The sequence below is a fragment of the Parus major genome, chromosome 8, assembly GCF_001522545.3.
Source record: "Parus major isolate Abel chromosome 8, Parus_major1.1, whole genome shotgun sequence".
NCBI lineage: Eukaryota > Metazoa > Chordata > Aves > Passeriformes > Paridae > Parus > Parus major.
The window spans coordinates 3,431,816-3,451,251 of record NC_031777.1 but is presented as its reverse complement, the minus strand read 5'-3'; the positions used below and the strand labels follow the sequence as shown (position 1 = coordinate 3,451,251).

General features: G+C 51.4%; 1 protein-coding gene across 1 annotated transcript in view; it reads right to left on the bottom strand.

Moving 5' to 3' along the window:
• Positions 1 to 19,436, bottom strand: part of ASTN1 (astrotactin 1) — a gene marked incomplete at its 5' end in the record, with an annotated part of 54,300 nt that overhangs the window by 27,498 nt on the left and 7,366 nt on the right. The window contains 5 exons of the mRNA XM_015635624.2: positions 296 to 445; positions 1,489 to 1,596; positions 2,042 to 2,188; positions 2,921 to 3,314; positions 6,561 to 6,748. Of these exons, the coding sequence (XP_015491110.1) occupies positions 296 to 445; positions 1,489 to 1,596; positions 2,042 to 2,188; positions 2,921 to 3,314; positions 6,561 to 6,748 (987 nt within the window). The remainder of the gene's footprint in view (positions 1 to 295; positions 446 to 1,488; positions 1,597 to 2,041; positions 2,189 to 2,920; positions 3,315 to 6,560; positions 6,749 to 19,436) is intronic.

The following is a 19,436-nucleotide window of genomic DNA, read 5'->3' as shown; positions in this document are numbered from 1 at the left end:
GTGTCTATCCCCTCCATCCTGTACCACTCCATCCCTTGCTCCCAACACAGTACCCTCCATCTCACACCAGTCTCCTCTGTCATGGACCCACCCCCTCCATCCCCCTCTGAATTCCACCCATCCCCTCTGTCCTGTAGCCATACCCTCCATCCCATGCCCATTCCCTCTGTCCCACACTGGTGCCCTCCATCCACACCTGTCCCCTGCACCCATCCTGTCCATCGTTCCCCCCTCTCCTCCATTAAACCTTACGGGGTGGGGCAGGAAGAAGTGGGTGAGACCGCGGGGCGCTCACCGTCGGCGATCAGGTGCTCAGGGACGTGGAGGGTGATCTTGACGACAAGGGGGCAGTTCATGTGGGAAGAGCACACCAGGCTGATGACACAGCTCGTCACACTGATGAGGGTCAGCGTGGTCTTGTTCACAGGGCTTCGGGGGGACCCCACTGCAAAACACATGAGCAGGGTCAAACCTGGCACCTGGGGCACCCAGGAGGATCTCTGGGTGCAGCCAAGGGACCTCAGGATGCAGAGACCCGGCCCCCTGGAAACGCAGCATCAATCAAATCAAATGGAATTACTCTGGACTTTAAAGAACATGAAGCAGCCTTTGCCATGGGACTCTCCATCCCTCTCTCCCGCTGTGACCAAGATCTTCCTGATTCCCCAGAGCCCCAGCTCTCCCACACCTGCATTGCAGCATGCTGAGAACTTTGCAGCAGTAGAGCTTTAAAGCAGAGCAGCGATATTGAGGGGAAAAAAGGGTAAATGCAGTATCCTGGCTTTCCCCACTCCACCTTGGCACTTCACTCGGGTTAATTTTGTCATGACAACAGGCTCATTAATGCTCTTGAAAAAGCAATAGAGAGCCCCAACTGCCCAGGGCATGCAGGTCTTTAACTTTTAATCTTTCATCTGAAGAAGCTGAGTGGAAAACAAACTGGCTGGAGACAAAGCCTGAATCAGCCTTCCAGCATCAGCTGAAGGAGACGGCTCCCAGTCCTGCCACTCCCAGAAAAACAAGGCATCATCCAGCAAACGAGGCTCAACGAGGGAAAACAGACACTACCTTTCCTCTTGGGAAGAGGAAACCTCCCAAGGGGGCAAGGCAGTGGGGCAAGGCTCCTGCCTGGGGACCCAGGCTGTCCCCGTCCCCTGGTGTGGGTGCAGCTGGCGTGTGCACGGTGCTGAGCAGCGGTGTGGGAGCGCACGGGCCGGCCTTTGAAGCGTGTTACTCATTAATATACACCAGTGCCCGGCAGAAGCCTCCAGCAAAACATCAGAATGTATTTCATCCTCTGCTGAGGAGCTCCACCGGAGAGCAGCAGCAGCCTGCTGCGAAGCAGGGACTGGTGCCTGCCTGCGGCAGCTGGGATTGCACTTGGGTTTCCATCTTTTTGCCAGTGCAAAGTCTCCAAACCCAGAGAAGCGAGGGCAAATAAGGCGAGAGGGGTCAGGGCTCGTCAGGCACCCCTGCACCCTCACCCACCTCGGCTGCGCCGCCGGCTCCGCGAGGGGTCCGTGTAGAAGGTCAGCTGGGGGTCGGTGTCTGCCTCTGTCCCCGAGTCCCCCTCGGGGTTGAGAAATGCTGAGCCAGCTGCAGGGGACACTGAGTGTAGTCATGGAGGGGTTGGCACCGTGCCACCCCGAACCTCGGCATCCTACACCACCCTTCAGGGAAAGCCTTGCACTGAGGACCAGAAGCCCCATCTGACAGGTGCAGGGACAGCATCTGCTCCCCTTCCCACCACACACAGCCACACCCCCCCTCCACGGGTTACCTTACAGCTTTTCCCCATGGCTGTGCCAGTACCCTGCAGCATTTACTGGGGCAAACACCACCTGCATCTTTGTAACCAACCAGCCCAACACCATTTGCGTCCTTGCAGGCACCACATTTTCTATTTCTCCCCACCCAAACCCTCTTTTCCACGCTCTCTCCCAGCTCTGGTGCTGTTTCTCCATCCCAGGAGAGGGTGGGTTGCTGGAATGTGGGTGGGTGGAAGCCCCAGGCAGCCCATCCACCCCGGGGACCGCCCTACCTCGCGCTTTGTTGTTGATGCGCTTGCGCTGGCTGCTGGAAGTGTGGGACAGCAGAGTGGCCTGCTGGTGGTTCGAGTCCACCGGGCTGGTGGCAATGATGTTGTCCTTGTACTTGTTCATCAGGGACAGCTTGGCGTTATCGCTCCCTGAGCAGGAAGAATTGAAGGCAAAATATCTCAGGGATCGAGGTTTTTATGAAAGGGAGGGAGGTGAGGGAAAAGTTTCCTTGCATCCATCTCCAGATCATCCTGAGGTGATCAAGGGGCTGAAGACAATGAGCTGAGCTGTCCCCAGTGCACACTCATGAGCAGCTCAAATCCTGAAGAGGACTGGCACCTCCAACAAACTAGCCAAAAGCTGAGATTTAACACTCGGCCTCTCAGGGCACTTTTTTGTGTGCAGGAGAGCTTTAGGCACCACACCATGATCTGTGTCTCAGTTGGGAGGGCTCTAGCTGGATGCCTCACTCAGTAATATGACCAAAGAACAGGTTTCTTACAAGCCTCACAGGATCCCTGCTGGTGATCAGAAGGCAGCATTAACTCCAAATCATACTGATGGCAAGTAAAAATTTGCTACTAAAAACCTCACCGGAAGAAGACACCAGAAATCTGGGGACACAGAAGGGGAAGTTTGGGGGTCACGATGGGACAGCATTCTGGTTCTTTGTCAGGCCATGGAAACCACAAAGCTGCATTGTCCCAGGCACATCCCCCTCAGCAGGGACTGCTCTCACCTGGCTGCAAGGTCTCCCAACAATGGAAGAGCTTTCATGGGACCAGCAATGAAAACCCAGAGAGAACGCTCCGGGGCGAACACATGCATGGAAGTGTGGAGAGAAGACAAGCTGGAAAGGACCCAGCTCAGCCCGTGCCCACCTGGTGTGAGGTCCATGCTGGCCTTCTCATTGCAGCCCTGCAGCGAGTCCAGGGTGCGGGTGACCTGGCTGGCGAAGTCCTCGCCGCCGTTCATGCACTCGCGCTGCAGGTGGTGCCGCAGGTCGGTGATGTCGTACTCGTAGCCGTCCAGGATGGGCGTCTCGCGGATGCTGAGCGTCCCGCTGGAGTTGTGGCCCTGCACGCGGGCGTTGCGCAGGCTCTCCCGCCCGTGGCCCCCGATCAGCACCGAAGGGATGTAGTGGATCTCGTTGGCCGCCTCGGCGCTGGCGCTCTTCTGGGGCTGCGGCACCCGGCGCCGCTTGCACCAGCGCCGGCGGGTGTAGAGGATCATCACCAGGCAGAGGATGGAGAGCAGCAGGGCGATCATCCCTCCCTGCGGGCACGGACGTGAGCGGGGATCAGCCAGGGACTGCCGTCAGCCATCCCCAGGGACACAAACTCCCAGGGCGGCCAAAGCAAAGGGGAGCCTGATCACCAAAGGTCTGCTGGCAGCAGGAGCACCCCGTGCTGGCCAAGGGCTCCCAGCTGGAGCCTGCCTTGGGCTGCACCAGTTTTGAAGTCGCCACCGAGGCATGAAAAAGCAGCATTTAAAGCAAAGGGTGTTTTGTTTCACTCTCCTGCCTTTGAAAACGGAGATCAGCTTTATTCCACGCAAATGCTCCTACGGGCAACTTTTTCTGACCCATTTCCACCCGGCTTCAGCGCTGTCACTCTCAATCTTGGGAGATTTTCCCAGGGTATCCGGCAGAAATTGCAGCACAGATTAAAAGAGATCAAGGCCTGAGACGGGCAAATGACTGAAGTGTTGTTTGGGGAACATGATTGGGGAAAGAGGACAAAAAAGCTCCTGTCCCACAGGGACGGACCTCAAAACTGCACCTGCCATCCTGCCACTGTCCCCAAGATCACCCTCCTGCAAGACATCACTGCACACAGATAGAGGGCGGTGAGATGAAAGCCCCAAACTGGCCCTTCATGCACAATCTGCCAAGAATAATAACAATAATAACAATAAAAAGCATGAGCAGCCAGCTAAGAGCTCCGAGTCCATCCACAGCTCCAGTCTCCCTCATCTTTTCTGTGCAACAGGTGATCTTGAGAAAATAAAATAATAGTAATAATCTGCTCCATTAGGATAAAACATTAAGGGAATTATTGAATGAGAAGCAGGAGAAGCAGATGGAAAAGGAAGTTTAATGGCCATTACAGTTTAACCCACTTTCATTTCCAGAGCGATGGAGCTGTGATGCACCCTCCCAGCCTTCTTCCCAACTTTCTTTAAAAACAAAAAAAACAAAAACCAAAAGAAACAGGGGGAAAAAAAAAGGAAAAAATAAAAAGAAAATGGAAACGAACTCCAGTGATTCAGGAGACCAGCAGTCCTGCAGAAGTTGGGGGCTGGCTGGCATCTTTCTGGCCAGGGAGCCAACAAGCCAGGAAGTCAGAAAATCTTTCTAGGGCTGAAAACTGGCCCTGGATCACAGAAATCATAGGATCCCACAATAGTTTTGATTGGTAGGGACCTTAAAATTCACCTAATTCCAACACCCTTGCCAAAAGCAGGGACAAGCCCTGTCCAGCCTGGCCTTGAACACTTCCAGAGATGGGGAAGCCACAGCTTCTCTGGGCAACCTGTGCCAGGGCCTCACCACTCTCACAGGGAAGAATTTCTTCCCAATATCTGATCTCTGCATCAGTCTAATTCCATCACTACATGCCTTTATACAAAGTGCCTGGCATAGTCGTGCAGAATTTTTAGTGGCAAGGTGGGAGACTAATTCTGTGCTCCAATCCCCACGAGTTCCTGTGATCCATAAAGATGTGGGGACCATCCCCATCCCCACCAGAGATGGCCTCCTCTGTCATGGCTCTCCATTACCCTAGAGAAAGCCCACCTGCAGCTGGCATGACAAGAAGGTAGGAGGAATTCCAGGGCGTTCCTGGCTTTCCTTCACCCTCTGTATGCACATTAACTCCCCCAAACACCAGCGAGCTCTGCCATACCCCTGTGCTGGTGAACAGGAGAGATCAGGCTGGAGCTCAAACCTGGTGGATGCTCATTTTTCCCAGGCAGTGGCTGTGGGTTCACAAAAGAGACTTGTTATTTCATTGAAACTTAATTTCTTCTGCCCCAATAGTCTGAGAGCTCAAATTATCCCTGAGAAAAGCAGCCTGTGGACTCTTGAGATTTCAAGAGGCTCTGAGAGGAGGATAAAAGCCAGAACTGAAGTCTCCCCCACCCACTGCCTGTTGGAGAGGGTGAGACCATTACCTCATACCCCCAGTTTCCCTCCACAGGAGCACAGAAATCCCGTTCTGTCTCATTCCCCCCAGTCCAGCATCCACGTGATGGCTGTGAGAGGAGCCCTGCACCGGATGGGTGTGGGAGTGCTCCTCGCCTGGTCCACGAGCGGACCTTGGACACGATGGATACAATCCCTCGCTCACACTTCCTCCCTTGGCAACCACACAGCAAAGAAAGAAAATCAGCCTTGAAAACTCCACGTGATCCTGACTCCTGGCACAAAAGCCAACCTCTATTTGTCAGGGAGCAGGGATGCTGTCGGAGCAGAGCCGAGAGCGATGGGGATAAAAGGGCAGAGGGGGACTCAATCTGCATTTGCACATTTTGGTATGACAACAATGAGTTGCAGATATCCTTTCCATCAGCTCCATAGCAAGCCTTGATCCAGGCACTTCTGCCTTGATCTTGGGATACAGCAGTGCCCAGACAGACCAAGCCCACGGCGGGGCCAGCCTCTCCAGGGGTGATGTACCCTCTCAGGAGCAGCTGGGAACAGACAGTAAAACAGAGATAATTGTGCAGGATGTTTTGGGGAGTGGCTTTGCAAACAATTTTTTTCCTTCAGACTAATCAAGCACAAATGATGGAGGAGAAACCTGGCCTGGGGCTGCAATCTGGAAGAGCAATTGAAGCTCTTATTAGGGTAGACACCACTGAACAGCCCGTTTGCAGCCTCGGCAACACATTGTCTCCAGCTAATTATCTTCCAGTGGCACAAAAATCGCAGAATTCTTCAAGTTTTTCCCCACAAAACAACAACAACAACCAAAAAAAAAAAACCAACCAATCAACACACCACAGATCTTCCCTGAACATACAGCTCTCTCCATTCTCTGCCTTTAAAACCTTGTCTCTGTGTAGCTGGGTGGAGTACTGCTGTGCAACCTCGACACATGAAACCATGGCCACAGGGCTGCCACGCTGATAAAAGTGGTGGTGACAGAGCCTGGTGGCAGGGTGACACGTGCTGTGCAGCAGGGCAGAGGGCAGCAGGCACCATGCACAGGGCAAAGGGTTCCTGAGGAGTCAATGTGAATTAACCCTGGGTTAACGTGGTTGAGACCTTCAAAGCACAGAACTCCCGGGGATAAAGGCACCCCACAAACGTATTTTCAAAGTGATGCAAACTAAAGGAGAGGTTTAAAGTGAAGGCAGTCAGCATTCACCACTCAGAGGGGTGCCCTAACCACCCCAAAAGTGGGCACAGCTCCCCATCCTAGGAGGCAGACGGGGAAATCAATGGCTTTTCAAATGCCACTATATTTTCTACAGGCTTCTGGACAGCTAAACAGGGGCTGCCTTCCCATCACATACCATGACAGAGATGTGGAGGATCCTCAGCTCCTCCTCTGCTGACTCGGTCTGGGGTTCCTCTGTGGGGTCGAAGCCAGGCAGGTTGGGGGCCCCGTCTTGGTGGTGGATGTGGAAGAGCAAGGTGCCGTTCTCCAGCCACTGCTGCCGCCAGCGCACCAGGGGGATGTCATCCGTGTTGCCTGAGATCTCTGCAAGAGCAAAGCTGGTCAGGGGGGAAACGTGGAGCAGAGGGTTCATGGGAGATGTTCACCTCTTCCCAAAAAAATGGGTGGAGGGACCAAAGGATGCAGAGCCTTCAGTCACCTCCTGCCAGCACCACGGCTGCCCCGCCATAAATCGCAACCTGAAGGGCTAAAGGGGAGTAAAACGGTATTTCTGGGTATAATCCAGATGTGGGCCTCGCCAAAAATCCAGCTGTGGTGCAGGGAGACAGCACTTACTGATGGCAGTAACCCAGCAGCTTCCTTCCAGCTCCAATTTGGACAGGTCTCACCCACACCCTCTGTGTTAAACACATCTTCAGACATTGGGATCACAGGACACGGGACAGCTTCTCAGCAGCATGATGGGATCATTGGGACCACGTCACAAATTACTGCAGACAAAATATTTACCACCCTTTGTGAACAGTGGAACGTGATCTCATGATTGCACAGTGGCTGCGATTTCAGAGGTTTTCGGTTTTCAATCATATTTTACAGCTCTCCAGCCAGAACTGAGCCCAGAGACCTGCAGAGGTACCTGCAGCTTCTGCCCAAGCAACCCTATCTTCCCTAAGTACCTTTAAATCCAGAGTTTGGGGCAGTAGACAGATGGACAAAGCTGGGCTGTCATGGCAGAAGAGGACACCCAGGCAGGAAGAGCATCTGAGGACAGGCACACAACACATTCTCCAGGACTCTAAATGCCAAATCAAACCTAATTCACCTGTCTGGCTCCAAAATTTCAGGGACATCCTACAGCTGGGTCTCAGCTAAAGGCAGGGCAACACCAGCACCTCTCCCAGGAGAGATGGGCACTCTTTTAATCACTGTCTCCCCCTCAGACCAGATCAACTTGATCACACCACCCTGATCTCAGCCATCAGCTCAAGCCTGCCACTTGCCTGTTAGCTGTTTTTCATGAAAATAGCAGATTTTGTTGGGATGACCAGAGAAAACACGATGAGCTTCCCACTGAAGCACGGCTTTCCCTCCCGTACCTGCCCCATCCAATGGCAGTGGGAAAGCGCCCGTCTCACTTTGCAAATTATCATCTTTATTTTGCTTGTTTCACGCTGCCTTCAAATGAAAACTGGTATTCAATTACAGTGCCGAAAAACAACGTTTTAAATTTGATGTTAATTAATTTCATTAGGCTGCCTTAAGTGAGCTGGCTGCCGGGGGAGGTGGGGAGGGGGGCAAGATCTGCACGGGGAGCCAGGTTGGTCCTCCCAAACTGATTTGATTAATCAAAAGCAACATTAGGCACAGCGAGTGAATTGGCAGATGGTTTGTGCTCAGCACGGGCCGCGTTTCTGGCGGTGAGCAGCGCACTCAGAGCGTCCCGAGCACGGGGATGCCGAGCTCTCCACGACGCTGACGGGAAGCAAAACCCAGAGTTAAGTCACCAGGAAGCCAGAAGCACTTTTGGAATTCCCTCTAGCTGCTGAGCTGCGTGTTTAGGGACACAGATCCCTCTGAAAAGCCGGTCCTGGGAGCTGGGAGGGTTTGAAGCAGCAGATCTCCTCCTCTCCCACACGGTCTTTATTCACGGAGTGAGAGGGGAAAACAAAGCTTGCCCGCTTTCCCAGCTCCCCACGGCATCTCAACTTCGTGTGAACCAGCTCAAATGGAAGAAAACACTCTCCCTGCACCTGCCTGCTAACGTGAAATTAGGAGTAATTAAAGCAAGAGCTTTTATGCACAGCAGGAACTCAACATACTGACATTTGGAAAAAATGTAAATACCAGCATTTGCTCCATTGTAAAGAGTGAAAATAATAGATACTAAGTATGTGACATTGTGACATTTAGAAAGCTAGAGTTAGAGATGTTTTCCCCCTGATCTGACATATCATTGTAAAAGCAGCACCCTTCAGCTCATTAATATTTGAGAAGAAATCCTTTATGGAAGTTATTTAAATGATTAATAGATTATAGTAAATTTAAGCCTTAAAATAGGTTGTCATAATTTCAAATTCATTTAAACAGGCTTATTTTTTAAAAGAAAAATATATTTCAAGGAAAAAATGGATTCTTGTTTAAGAAGAGCACAATCCAGCCACAGAGCCCAAGCACATTATCCTCTTCCACCAGACACCACGACATGACCCTGAAGCTGCACTGCACACAGCTCACAAGTGTGCAAGAGACAGAGGAAAACACCCCAGAAATCACTTGCCATCACCCCAAACTGGCAGGCTTTGAGCCCTCCATCACACTGCAGGACAGGGCTGCTCCACCATCTCTGCTCCTGCCCTGGCAAAGGCTCCTGAGGCAGTGCCTGGATGAGAGAGCCTTGGACCTTCTCCTCCTTCCCTCCAGTGTCTCAGCATCACGTCAGCTCCCTCTATCCTACCGCATTTCCACTTGAAAAGTGTACCCATGGAAGTGCTTTCCTGCATCCGTGAAGCTCTCCTGGAGTTTGCTTTAAGCAAGACCAAGATCAAGACCAAGGTTCCTCCCTGACATAGCATCTCTTTACTCCCTCTTCTCCCAGTCCAAAGGATTTCACTTTTCCCTTTGTCTTGCTCTCCAAGCAGACATCTCACCAGCTGGTGGGAGATGCTATGCTCACCCATGCAGCCAGCTGGGATGTTTTATCAGGACATCATGGAGTGTCACCTCAGCTACAGAGCTGGCAGGTGCCAACCCTGCTGACCAGTTTGTACAGTGGGGCCAGGATGTCCCAAAGGAGGCAGAGAAGCGGGCAGAAAGCCAAAAATAATGAAAAAAAAAAAATATATGGCAGGGGGAGAGGATAATTTCAAGTTCAAAGTTTGAAAGATATTGATGAAAAGCCTGGTCCCTGCATGGCTTTCATTAAGGCCTTGGATAGGAAGCCATTAGCAGTAGTATTAACTTCTTGCACCTCTGTTAAAAAATAGCCTGTCTGAGTCAGAGGTTAATAACAGTAGGAGGCCACTAATTAGGCTGTGCCACATTCACCTGGTATCAAACGTGGCCCAGGTCCTTCATATCTGCAGGAGCAGCAGCCTCCAAAGGCCCCAGCTGATGCTTTCAACACAACAGCCCTGGCTGCTCCCCTCCCAGACCATCTGCGAGGGCAGGGACTGGGGAAAGAAAGGTTCAGCAGGAGCAATTTGAGGAGAGGACAAAAAAACAGATTGAAGGTACTGGAGGTATGTGGATTTATGCCTGCTTCGTTCTGGATTCTCCCAAACAGCCTCGTTTCCCTTGGGACAGCTGTCCCACAGAATGCAAACCCAGTTCTTCTGGAGGCAGCACCTCTGCATGTCCTGGTTTTGGGAGGCAACATCTCTGTCACAGCCCAGTTCTGTGCCTGAGCTGGTGCAGCATCAAAAGCATGGCCCATGAGCCTGGTGCTGACCTGGACCTATCCCTATGTCCTCATCCCCCCATCGAGACCTGGCGTGGTGGCACACGAGGAGAAAAACTCTCCTCAAAAACTCACATCAGCATTTCGTTGAAAAAACACCCAGCAAAACAATTTTCCTCTCCATTTGGAAGCGTTTTGCACTAATAAATGCCTCCAATAAGTCAAATGAACTCTGCCATAATGCTGGTCTCCACAGACTCATTTCATACAGCCGAGCACAGATTTTAACTTGGACTTGTATTTCCTCGTTAACATTTAAACCTGCCTTATTTTCCCTCCAGAACACGTGTTTTTATTTAAGTTCCCCATTAGCTAAGGCTTTTGCTCTGTGCCTAAACCACACACATCCTTTAGAGGGCTCAAACTCAGCTAAAATCAAGCCTTGCACTCCTCTGAGGGTCTCCAATGTCCGAAGTGACTCAGGAGACCTTCCCACCCTGAGTTGCTCTCTCCTGTTGGGACCTCAGGCCTTGATTCCTAGCAATTCAGATGTCAAAATGCCTATCTTGATACTTAACTCATTTATACTTCCAGGGTTTTAGTGACAGATCATTCATGGGATAATATTCATGTTTTTTTATGGACCTGCTTTAAAAATTCACATTCATCACTGACTACCCATATTTCATTTGCATTTTTTCCTGTCTCAGGGAGGAAAACCAGCTCGTTCATCAGGTCATTCTGCCTTTTCAGGACAATCCAGCTTTTCCATACCAGCAAACAGAAACATCACTGAGGTTTATATATATATATATGTTTATATTAGGAGCCTGCTTCATGGGAGAGGGCTCCTGGGGGAAAAAATCTCTAAAAAGACTCATAGGTATGGGAGAAGATAAAGGTTTGAGGAAAAGGTGATCTCCCTGGAGATCTCAGGCTAGGTCAGAGAGATCACCCCACCACGATGCCTGCACGTGAGGCTGGTACACGTGAAGCCATGAGGTGCCACAGCATGGCTGACAGCTAACCAGGCTTCCCCTGGGAATTCAGGACACCTTTGCTTTTGGGAAGGTCACCACAGAGTTACATTTCAAAGCTGTAGCCACGCTTTAGCCTTGAACTGGGATTTTTGTCCCAAATATGCCAGAGCCCAAACCCCTCGTTTTAACAACAAACCCTCCACCCCTCTGGGAGTGACACTGAACTGCACAACTGTTTTTGAGCAGAGGACACTGATTCATCATTAGTGGTCCTGAGGTGACCAGGTTTGCCCTGCAGCTGCTGATTTTACAGCCTGACAGCCCCCACTGCCCTGCTCTTCCCAACCTCACCTGTGCCACATCCCCTCCAAGGTTATTTTCCCATCACGTTTGCCAGTTCCACCTAAAGCTGGGGGAAAAACAGCAAGCAGATTGGGACATTGGCTGGTGTCTGATTTTCACTCCTGTCTTGTTACTTTGGTCCCATCTGCTGTAACTGTGAGCTACAGGGGAAATGTGGGAAGAGACGCAAATCCACCTCCTGGTCCAACACTCGGGTGACACGGTCGTGTTCAACAGAGCCCAAGTGCTCACCCACCACAGGGAGCGACAGCAAAATAAAGAGAATGTGTGAATACACTTCCAAGATGCCATGCTGATAGAAAAACCCCAGAAAGGACCACATCTGTAGTTGATATCTCACCCTGCAATACTGTCACATCACCTCTTCCAGAGGGAAAATCTCCGTGGAAAGAGCTCAAATGATGGAGAGGCTCCCAATCAGCCATGGAAAATTACTGCCCTGGCTAAACTGTCTCCCAGCAAATCAGTGAGGAGGGCACAAACCCCTCAGCTCAGATGGCACTCACCTATGAACTGCAGAATTCCACCAACACAACTGCTATTGCTCAAGAGGAAAAACCCGCCAGAGGAAACCCCAATTTCTTATAAAGGCTCTTGCACATGAAGGAATTAAGGACCAGTAAATTCTGCTTGTGCCCTGGGCACTTTGTTAGAGAAACCAGTAAATATGGGTCACCCAACACTGTAAGCCAGTGGATAAGGGTGATCCAATTTGATAGACTCGTTTCAAGGAGCTCTTGTCAAAATCCACCCTCAAAGTTTCCCACAGCACCAAAGCGGTGCTGGCATAAGAAGGAAAGTCGTCTCGAAGCCCACCAGGTGGGGGAGGAATATGGGTTTCATTTCCACGACGAAAGGAGGTCACCAAGAAGCCCCAGAGAGAGCTTTGTCAGGACCTTGGCTGCTCAGAAACACCCTGGAAGAGGAGGTGAATGACAAAGTTGGTCACCAAGGCTAAACTTAGTCTTCTCAAAGCTAAAGCTGAGAAGTGCAGGAGGAAAGCGGGCAAGGAAGTGGGCAGGTGAAACTCAACCTTGGTGAAAGCAAGCTGATCTGGAATCCTGCAAGTGATATTCAGGTCAATCATCTCCAAACGGAGGAGGCAAAGCTTGGAAGGTTTGGAGGAGGGGCACAAGGAAGATGAGATGTTGCAAATGGCTTTGTGAAGAGGAGAAACCAACTGTGTTAGGACTCCTCAGTAAAGGAACCAAACAGCAGAGTGAGGACATGATAAAAGCCTGTAAAACCATCAGGCCCATGGAGCAGTGGGAAAGGGAAAGGTTATTCCCTGTTTCTCACTTTGCAGGGATTTATGCATGTAAAAAACAACAAAAGGTTCTATTTCATTCACCCTAAAGTATGAAAGCACTGCAAAAGGTCCTGAATTCAGGGAAGGCAGAGCCACCAGCAGCTATTCAGCCAGAGAGCTCAGACACACATCCTGGGTGTAGAAATCCCTGCAGCACAGACCTGGGCAGCAGGAAAAAGACCATATATAGATATCCTGCGGTTTTAACTTTGTTTTTCTCAATTATCAGCGCTGGTTGCAGATGCCAAGGGACAACAACCCACTACCCCCACACTGCCCAGTCTCTTGGGGTTCAAGGGTGACTGCAAGGCCAGCTTTGTGCTACCCAGGCCACATCCATGTGTCCCTTAGGGAGGCTGAGACCCTCTGCTCCCCCAGGCACTGCCCCATGGGAGGAGGGGGTACCCAGGGCAGCTCCCTCCTGGTGACAGAGCCTCTGAACACCCAGCCAGAAACTCCCCCTTTCCAGATCCCAGCCCTCCGTGCTGTCAGACCCTACAGACCCTAGAGACTTGCCAAGATCCCCTTCAGCTTTACAAGCCAGCCAGCAATTTTGATGGGGAGGCAAAGGACTATTTATATCCATCAGAGAGTGGCAGGGAGGTAATGGCTGGCCACTCCAGCCCATCTGCCAGGCACTTAGCAAGACATCATCTCCCTGACAGGGGAGGTCAGGCAGTTGTGGTGGGACCAGGGGGGACGTGGGGGGGAGGCTCCACAGTGATGACATGGGCTGCACCTCAAGGGAGAGCTCCAGCTCACTCCTACACACTCATCTGTGTAAGTGCCCGTCGTGCTGAGGCCGAGAGGTCAGGAAAATTAGATGTTATTTTGGCATTTCTGTGCTTGGCACAGGGAACGAGCACAGCTACTTGTTCCTCACCTCCCTGGGGGGAGAGCCACGACCTGTTGGTTTTCTGAGACGTGGGATGGCCCTCCCAGGGAGTGAAACAGGAGCAAAATAACCTTGTCTGCTCTCCCATCCACAGCTAGGCCAAGAGCTTTTCCAGGAGGTGATCCTCCTCCTTCTCCCACCTGTCCTGGAGGGAACAATGCTGGTCCTGGGGGAAGGGATGGAGAAGACAGGCATGGGCTGCTGACAGCTGCAGCCTAACATCATCAACTCTTTGGTGCTCAGGAGCTTTTACACGACTTCAAGCTCCGTTTTCAAGTTTGTGGGGAGGCTTTGAAAGATGGAAAAGGCAGAATTAAAAAAAAAAAAAAATTAAAAAAAAAAGGAAGGAAGAAAGATATAGAAGGAGAAAAAGTTAACTGTGCCTCTTGAATTTATCACTCTTGAAAGAAGAGCTTGTCAAGATGGCCAGAGAGACCAGCCAGTGCACAGCAATCAATGGGAATACTTTTGGTTCCAGTCAAGCTTATTTGAGATTTACAGGAACTGAATAGAGGCATAAATCTGTTGCTGGCTGATGAAAATGGAGGTAATTAAATTTACAGGTGTATATAATTGTCATATTGATGATCTGTATAAATCAGCAGAGGCACAAAGCACACACTGGGCACAGAGGAGCTGTTTGCCCACCTGCCTGGCCAGGAGACAGGGCTGGTGGGTGAAGGACACAGCCCTGGGGCACCCACCCCACCCACACGGCTCTGCCCATCACCACAGCCATCACCAAACCTCATCCTCCACATCAGACTTTCTCCACTTGCCCCCACAGGCAACAAAAGCAGCAGGACCCTCCACCCCTTCCAGTTACCTGCAGCCTCATCCTGGCTACTACAAAATCTCCTGTGACTGCAGGAGGCTGAAGACAGGACCACAAGCATTGAGAATCCCGGCCATGGACAGCGTGGGGGATTCTCTGCAGCAGCTTTGAAGCTCTGAGCCCAGGTGCAAGTGGGGCACTGATTTGATCTTTTAGCAACACCTTTTTTTTTTTTTTTCTTTTTAATTTTTATTTTAACCTTTGTTATTTTGGGAACTTTGAAGCCTAAGCTGCTCCGAGGCAGCTGCCTTTGTAGGAAGGACAGAAAGTGCAGAGTTGGGATTTGAAAGGGGGAGAGAAACAGGGAGGGGAAGAAATGGTGCTTCACAGCAGAGGTCTACAACAGCTCCTCCTCAGTTCCCCCACATCCCAGCAAACCCAGCCTGAGAGGCAGCTGGGGCTCTACAGGAAATCAGAATGCAAAATGACCACGGTGCCTTCTGCTTCTCCAACACTGTGAACCAGAAAAAACCTCAAAGGCCTTTGGAGACCTGCACACAAACCTTCTCCCACCGTCCCAACATCCCAGCGGGACATCCCTGAGATCCCAGGCTGGGTGCAGAGCATCCTCTCCAGCCCAGCCCAGCTCGGGATTCATTTCTTCCTGCCACACCACCAGGGGCAGGAACACAAGGGAAAGCTTTCCTGTCTCCTTCACCAGCCAAGGCTCCTCGCACGTGCGCGCGGGGCCGACTTGGCATCCCGAGCTGAGCGCCACGTACGTGCGGCAACTGGATAATTAAAAATTAAGGAAGAGCTTCTGCATTGCAGTCCAAATTATGTAACACTGCTCTTGGGTTTCAGCACCCATCAGCTTTAGTGCCCTCACACAGCAGCACGGCCCTGCCTGTAATTGCCTGCCTGTCTTTTCAGGTAGGGCTCGCACCCTTGGCAGGGAAGTGGGAATCCCAACCTCACAACCACAGGCAGAAAGTTCCCTTGCATTTGTGTGGGAAAAACAGGAAGGAAAATCTACCCAGTTCTCTTGGTCCAGTGCTGAAATTGGAGATGGCCAGGGAAAAGGGGATGGAGTTGGGGTGCTTCAGCCCAGCCAAGCACAAAGGAGTTGCCCTAGCCAGGACAGCGCTGCCATGATCATGACCAGGGAGTTTATAACTGAGGGCAGGCTGTCTCTTACTCCTGCACCAGAGAAGCAGGAGCCCATTTTAGCAAACAAGCAGCAAACAAAATCAAGGTGAGGAGTCAGCTGCATTTTCAATATCTCAAGAGCAAAGAGCCCTGCTGGACTCTGAGCACCAGTAACTGCAAATTCCTGCATTTACAGCCACTTCTTTGCCTTAACCCTGCCAATTCTGGCTGCTGCTGAGTCCAGGGCTCAACAGGCTAGCCTGCCACTTCCTCCTGCCATTTCCTCCTGGCATCTCCTCCCTTTCTTGGCCAGAAACCCACAGACTACTCAGCCATGTCTCTTGCAGTGCTGTTCCCAGGACCTGGATGCTGTCACCTGGTGTGAAACCAGCCATTAATTCCTGCTGTGATTCACTCCAAAGGTCACTTCACTGGGCTCTGTGTGCATCGGCTTCAAGAAGCCACCAAGGATGCTGTGGCTCACACCCACAGTGAGTGGCTCTGCCATCACTGCTCCTAATGCTCCTTGTCTTCTGTGTGGCTCCTGCAGTGATTTGCTACCTCCTGGCACTGTGCCTCTCCTCCCTCCTCCGGGTCCTTTCTTTCCTGCCCTCCCTTCATTACCCTGGTACTTCCCTATTGCTGGCACGGTTGTTCCACATCCTTTCCACACTGCCTTTCATCCCCAGCCTGTGAAAGCTGGGAAGACCCAGCCCTGAGCTCTAATTCCAGGGAGGTCAGAGCCATCCCAGGCTGCCCTTGCCGCTGCCATCCCATGGGGAGACGAGCACCACTTCCCGGGAATCTCTGCATCCCCTGCTCAGCCACCAGCCCCACTTCCTGCAGGACACCCCTTCCTCCCACGGCATGAGAGGACTGTGGGGACATGGGGACATGTGGGGGCTGAGGCTGGGTCCTCCAGGGTTAAACAGACATGTGCCTTACTCTGCAAGCACAAAAAGGTGGAAACATGACCATAAAAGCTGTGGGAGCCAGCCCAAGCCCCAGGTTGAGTGCCCTCCCACCATCCATGGAGGAGGCTGAGCTATTTCTCCTGCCCACCAAGTCTGAGCACACCAGAAGAGAGCAGCTCCTGCTGAAATGCTTGGACACAAATCTCAGGCCACTGAAGCTGCACCTTGGCATGAGCTGGGATGAGATCCTTGCAGCTCATGGACCAGCAGAGACATTTATAATTCCTCCCAGACTGCCAGGCCATACTTGTCACATCTGAAAAGACAAACTCCTGGCTTGCCCCCTTGGCCAGCATGACAGCTCTCAAGTCCCCTTGCTGCTCCTCTCCAGAGCTCTCCCAAAGAGGCAAAAGACAGAGCCTGGCTGTTTTTTGGCTCAGCAATTCAGGAAAGGTTGGGAGGTGCAGCACTGGGATGGCAGAAGAGCCCTGCACTGGCACAACCACCAGTGGGAAAGCAGGGCCCAGGGGAGACTGGGGCCAGCCCAGGGTGGTGGGAGGCACAGCAGCCTCTCCAGTCCAAACAGGAGATTTCCCAGAGGCTGCAGACACTGGGGACATCATCCTGTCCCTGCTGCATCCCTGCTGCAGACACAGGGGAGCAAACGGGCCGAGAGCACAGCAGCAATTCACAGACCCTGCTGCCACTGCTGCACAGCAGAGGCTGGCAAGAAAATCCGGGAGTGGGATGTCTCCCCCACCAAGCATCCCCCTTCCCTGATCCACACAGGAGCCTCCCTGCCATGCTGCTGCCCTTCCTGCAGGAGAAAGGGCACTGCCTCCTCCTGCAACCCCCACAAGGACAAGCCCTCCTCGACCCATGCTGAGCCACCCATCCCCATGCTGGAGCTGCAACCTGCGGTGCCTTTCTGTATCCTCACCCCTCCTGCAGTGCCCTGAACCCTCCACTCACCCCATCCCCTCCCAAACACTCCATGCATGGATCTAGGAAGGGTTCTTTTAATCCTTAAGCCACCTCTTCTTAAAAACTACCCCACTTCTTCCTCTGTGTTGGAGCAGCCCCATGAGAAGAGGGTGTTTGGTGGAAGTTCCTGCCAGCCTGGGAAACTGGTTCCCAGCCCTGCACCCTCGCTCTCTCACTCCCCTTGGGATGCCAAATTAATTGCCTTGTCTCCTGGAGCTTTTAGCTGGAACAAATAAAAGAAAAAGGGGGGTTGCCAAAACCCATAATAAGGTCTACAGTTCCTCAGAGCTACAAGAGCTGCTTTAAATTTCGGGGTTTTTTTCTGTTTTTTTTCTTTTTTTCTTTTTTTTTTTTTATTTGAAGGAGGTTTCCATGGTAACTGTCTCCCATCACACAAGAGCCTGTCCCGGGGATATTTTGGGGTTGCTAATATCTGCCTTCCCAGGCAGCCACTGTGTTGTGACGGTGACTCCGCAGCTGGGATTTTTTGGCAGGGGAGGAGGGCAGGGGTGCCAGAGGGAGGAAAAGGAGGTGCCACTCCCAAAAATAAGGTCAAGATCCTGCCTGTACATATCAGGCAGGCCTCCATCCCAAAGGGCTCTGGCAAACAGTTTTCCTTGGACCACTGGCCTGATCTGGGAAGCCCTCGCTGGGCCAAGCAGATGTGACATGTCCAACTAAGAGCATTGGCACCTTCTGCCACCTTCTCCTGCCCCTCATCCAACCCTTAGGAAGAAATTCTTCCCCATGAGGGTGAGGAGGCCCTGGCACAGCTGTGGTTGCCCCTGCATCCCTGGAAGAGTCCAAGGCCAGGCTGGATGGAGCTTGGAGCAGCCTGGACTACTGGAAGGTGTCCCTGCCCATGGCAGGGGGTGGGACCAGACGAGCATTAAGGTCCCTTCCAATCCAAACCATTCTGCGGTTCTGGGATTCTCCAATTTCTTTCCTCCACCAGGTTGTTTTCAGCTGGTTCAGCTCCCTAAAGGAGCAAAGGCAGCTCTCTGCACCCCCCAAGCTCATTAGTCATCCTAATTATTGAGATGCCTCAGAGCTGGCCAGAAAAGGGGTTGTGTCCCTTCTTGTGTTGGGGCTGCAGAGCCCAAACTTCTGTGACCCATGAGCCACCAGCAGCTAGAGGGTCCCTCAAGGATCCCTTACTTCCCTTTGATTATAAATGTTTAAAAAGTCCCTGCCCAGTTCCCAGTGGATCTGCAGGCAGGATCCAGGGAGGGAACGGGCTCAGAGCAAACCAGACCCCACAGCAAAGCAAAGGGTGGGGTCAGCTTAACCACGTCCCACACCAGGCTCCAAAGAGCCCAGCACCAGGTGAGCATCCATCCCAAGGACCCCCTGCTGCAGGGCAGGAAAACAGGATCAGAAATAGCAACACAGCCCATGGGAGCACGGCACGCTCTCCTCAGGGTGATTTCTCAGCAAAAAAGCTGTAGTGGGACAGCCAGAACCTGGCAATCAAAAATCTTCCCTTATCTAGACAAATCCCCCAGCTGCTGTTTGGGGTGAGCCACCGGCCACAGCTGCAGAGATGCCAGAGCCCAGCAATTTGGAAATAAAAGGACAACCGGTCTTAAATGACAGAGCTGTCATCATCCAGGCACTGCCTTAATCCCACCAGGCAAAAATTCCTTCATTTGAAGGACTGCTCTGCAGCAAGGCTCCAGGAGAGATGATTTCAGTCTCTGTTCAGCTGGCTAAGCAACCATGAAAAAAAATAAAACATAATAGAATATAAAACTAGCAGAATGAAACACAATAGAATAGCATAGAATAGAATAGCATAGAATATAATAGCATAGAATAGAATAGCATAGAACAGCATAGCATAGAATGAAAAATAATAAAATAAAAAAAATAATAAAAAATAATAAGTAATAAAATAAAATAATAAAAAATAAAAATAAAATAAAATAAAATAATAAAAATAATAAAAAATAATAAAAATAGAATAGAATAGAAAAAATAAAATAAAATAAAATAATAAAAATAAT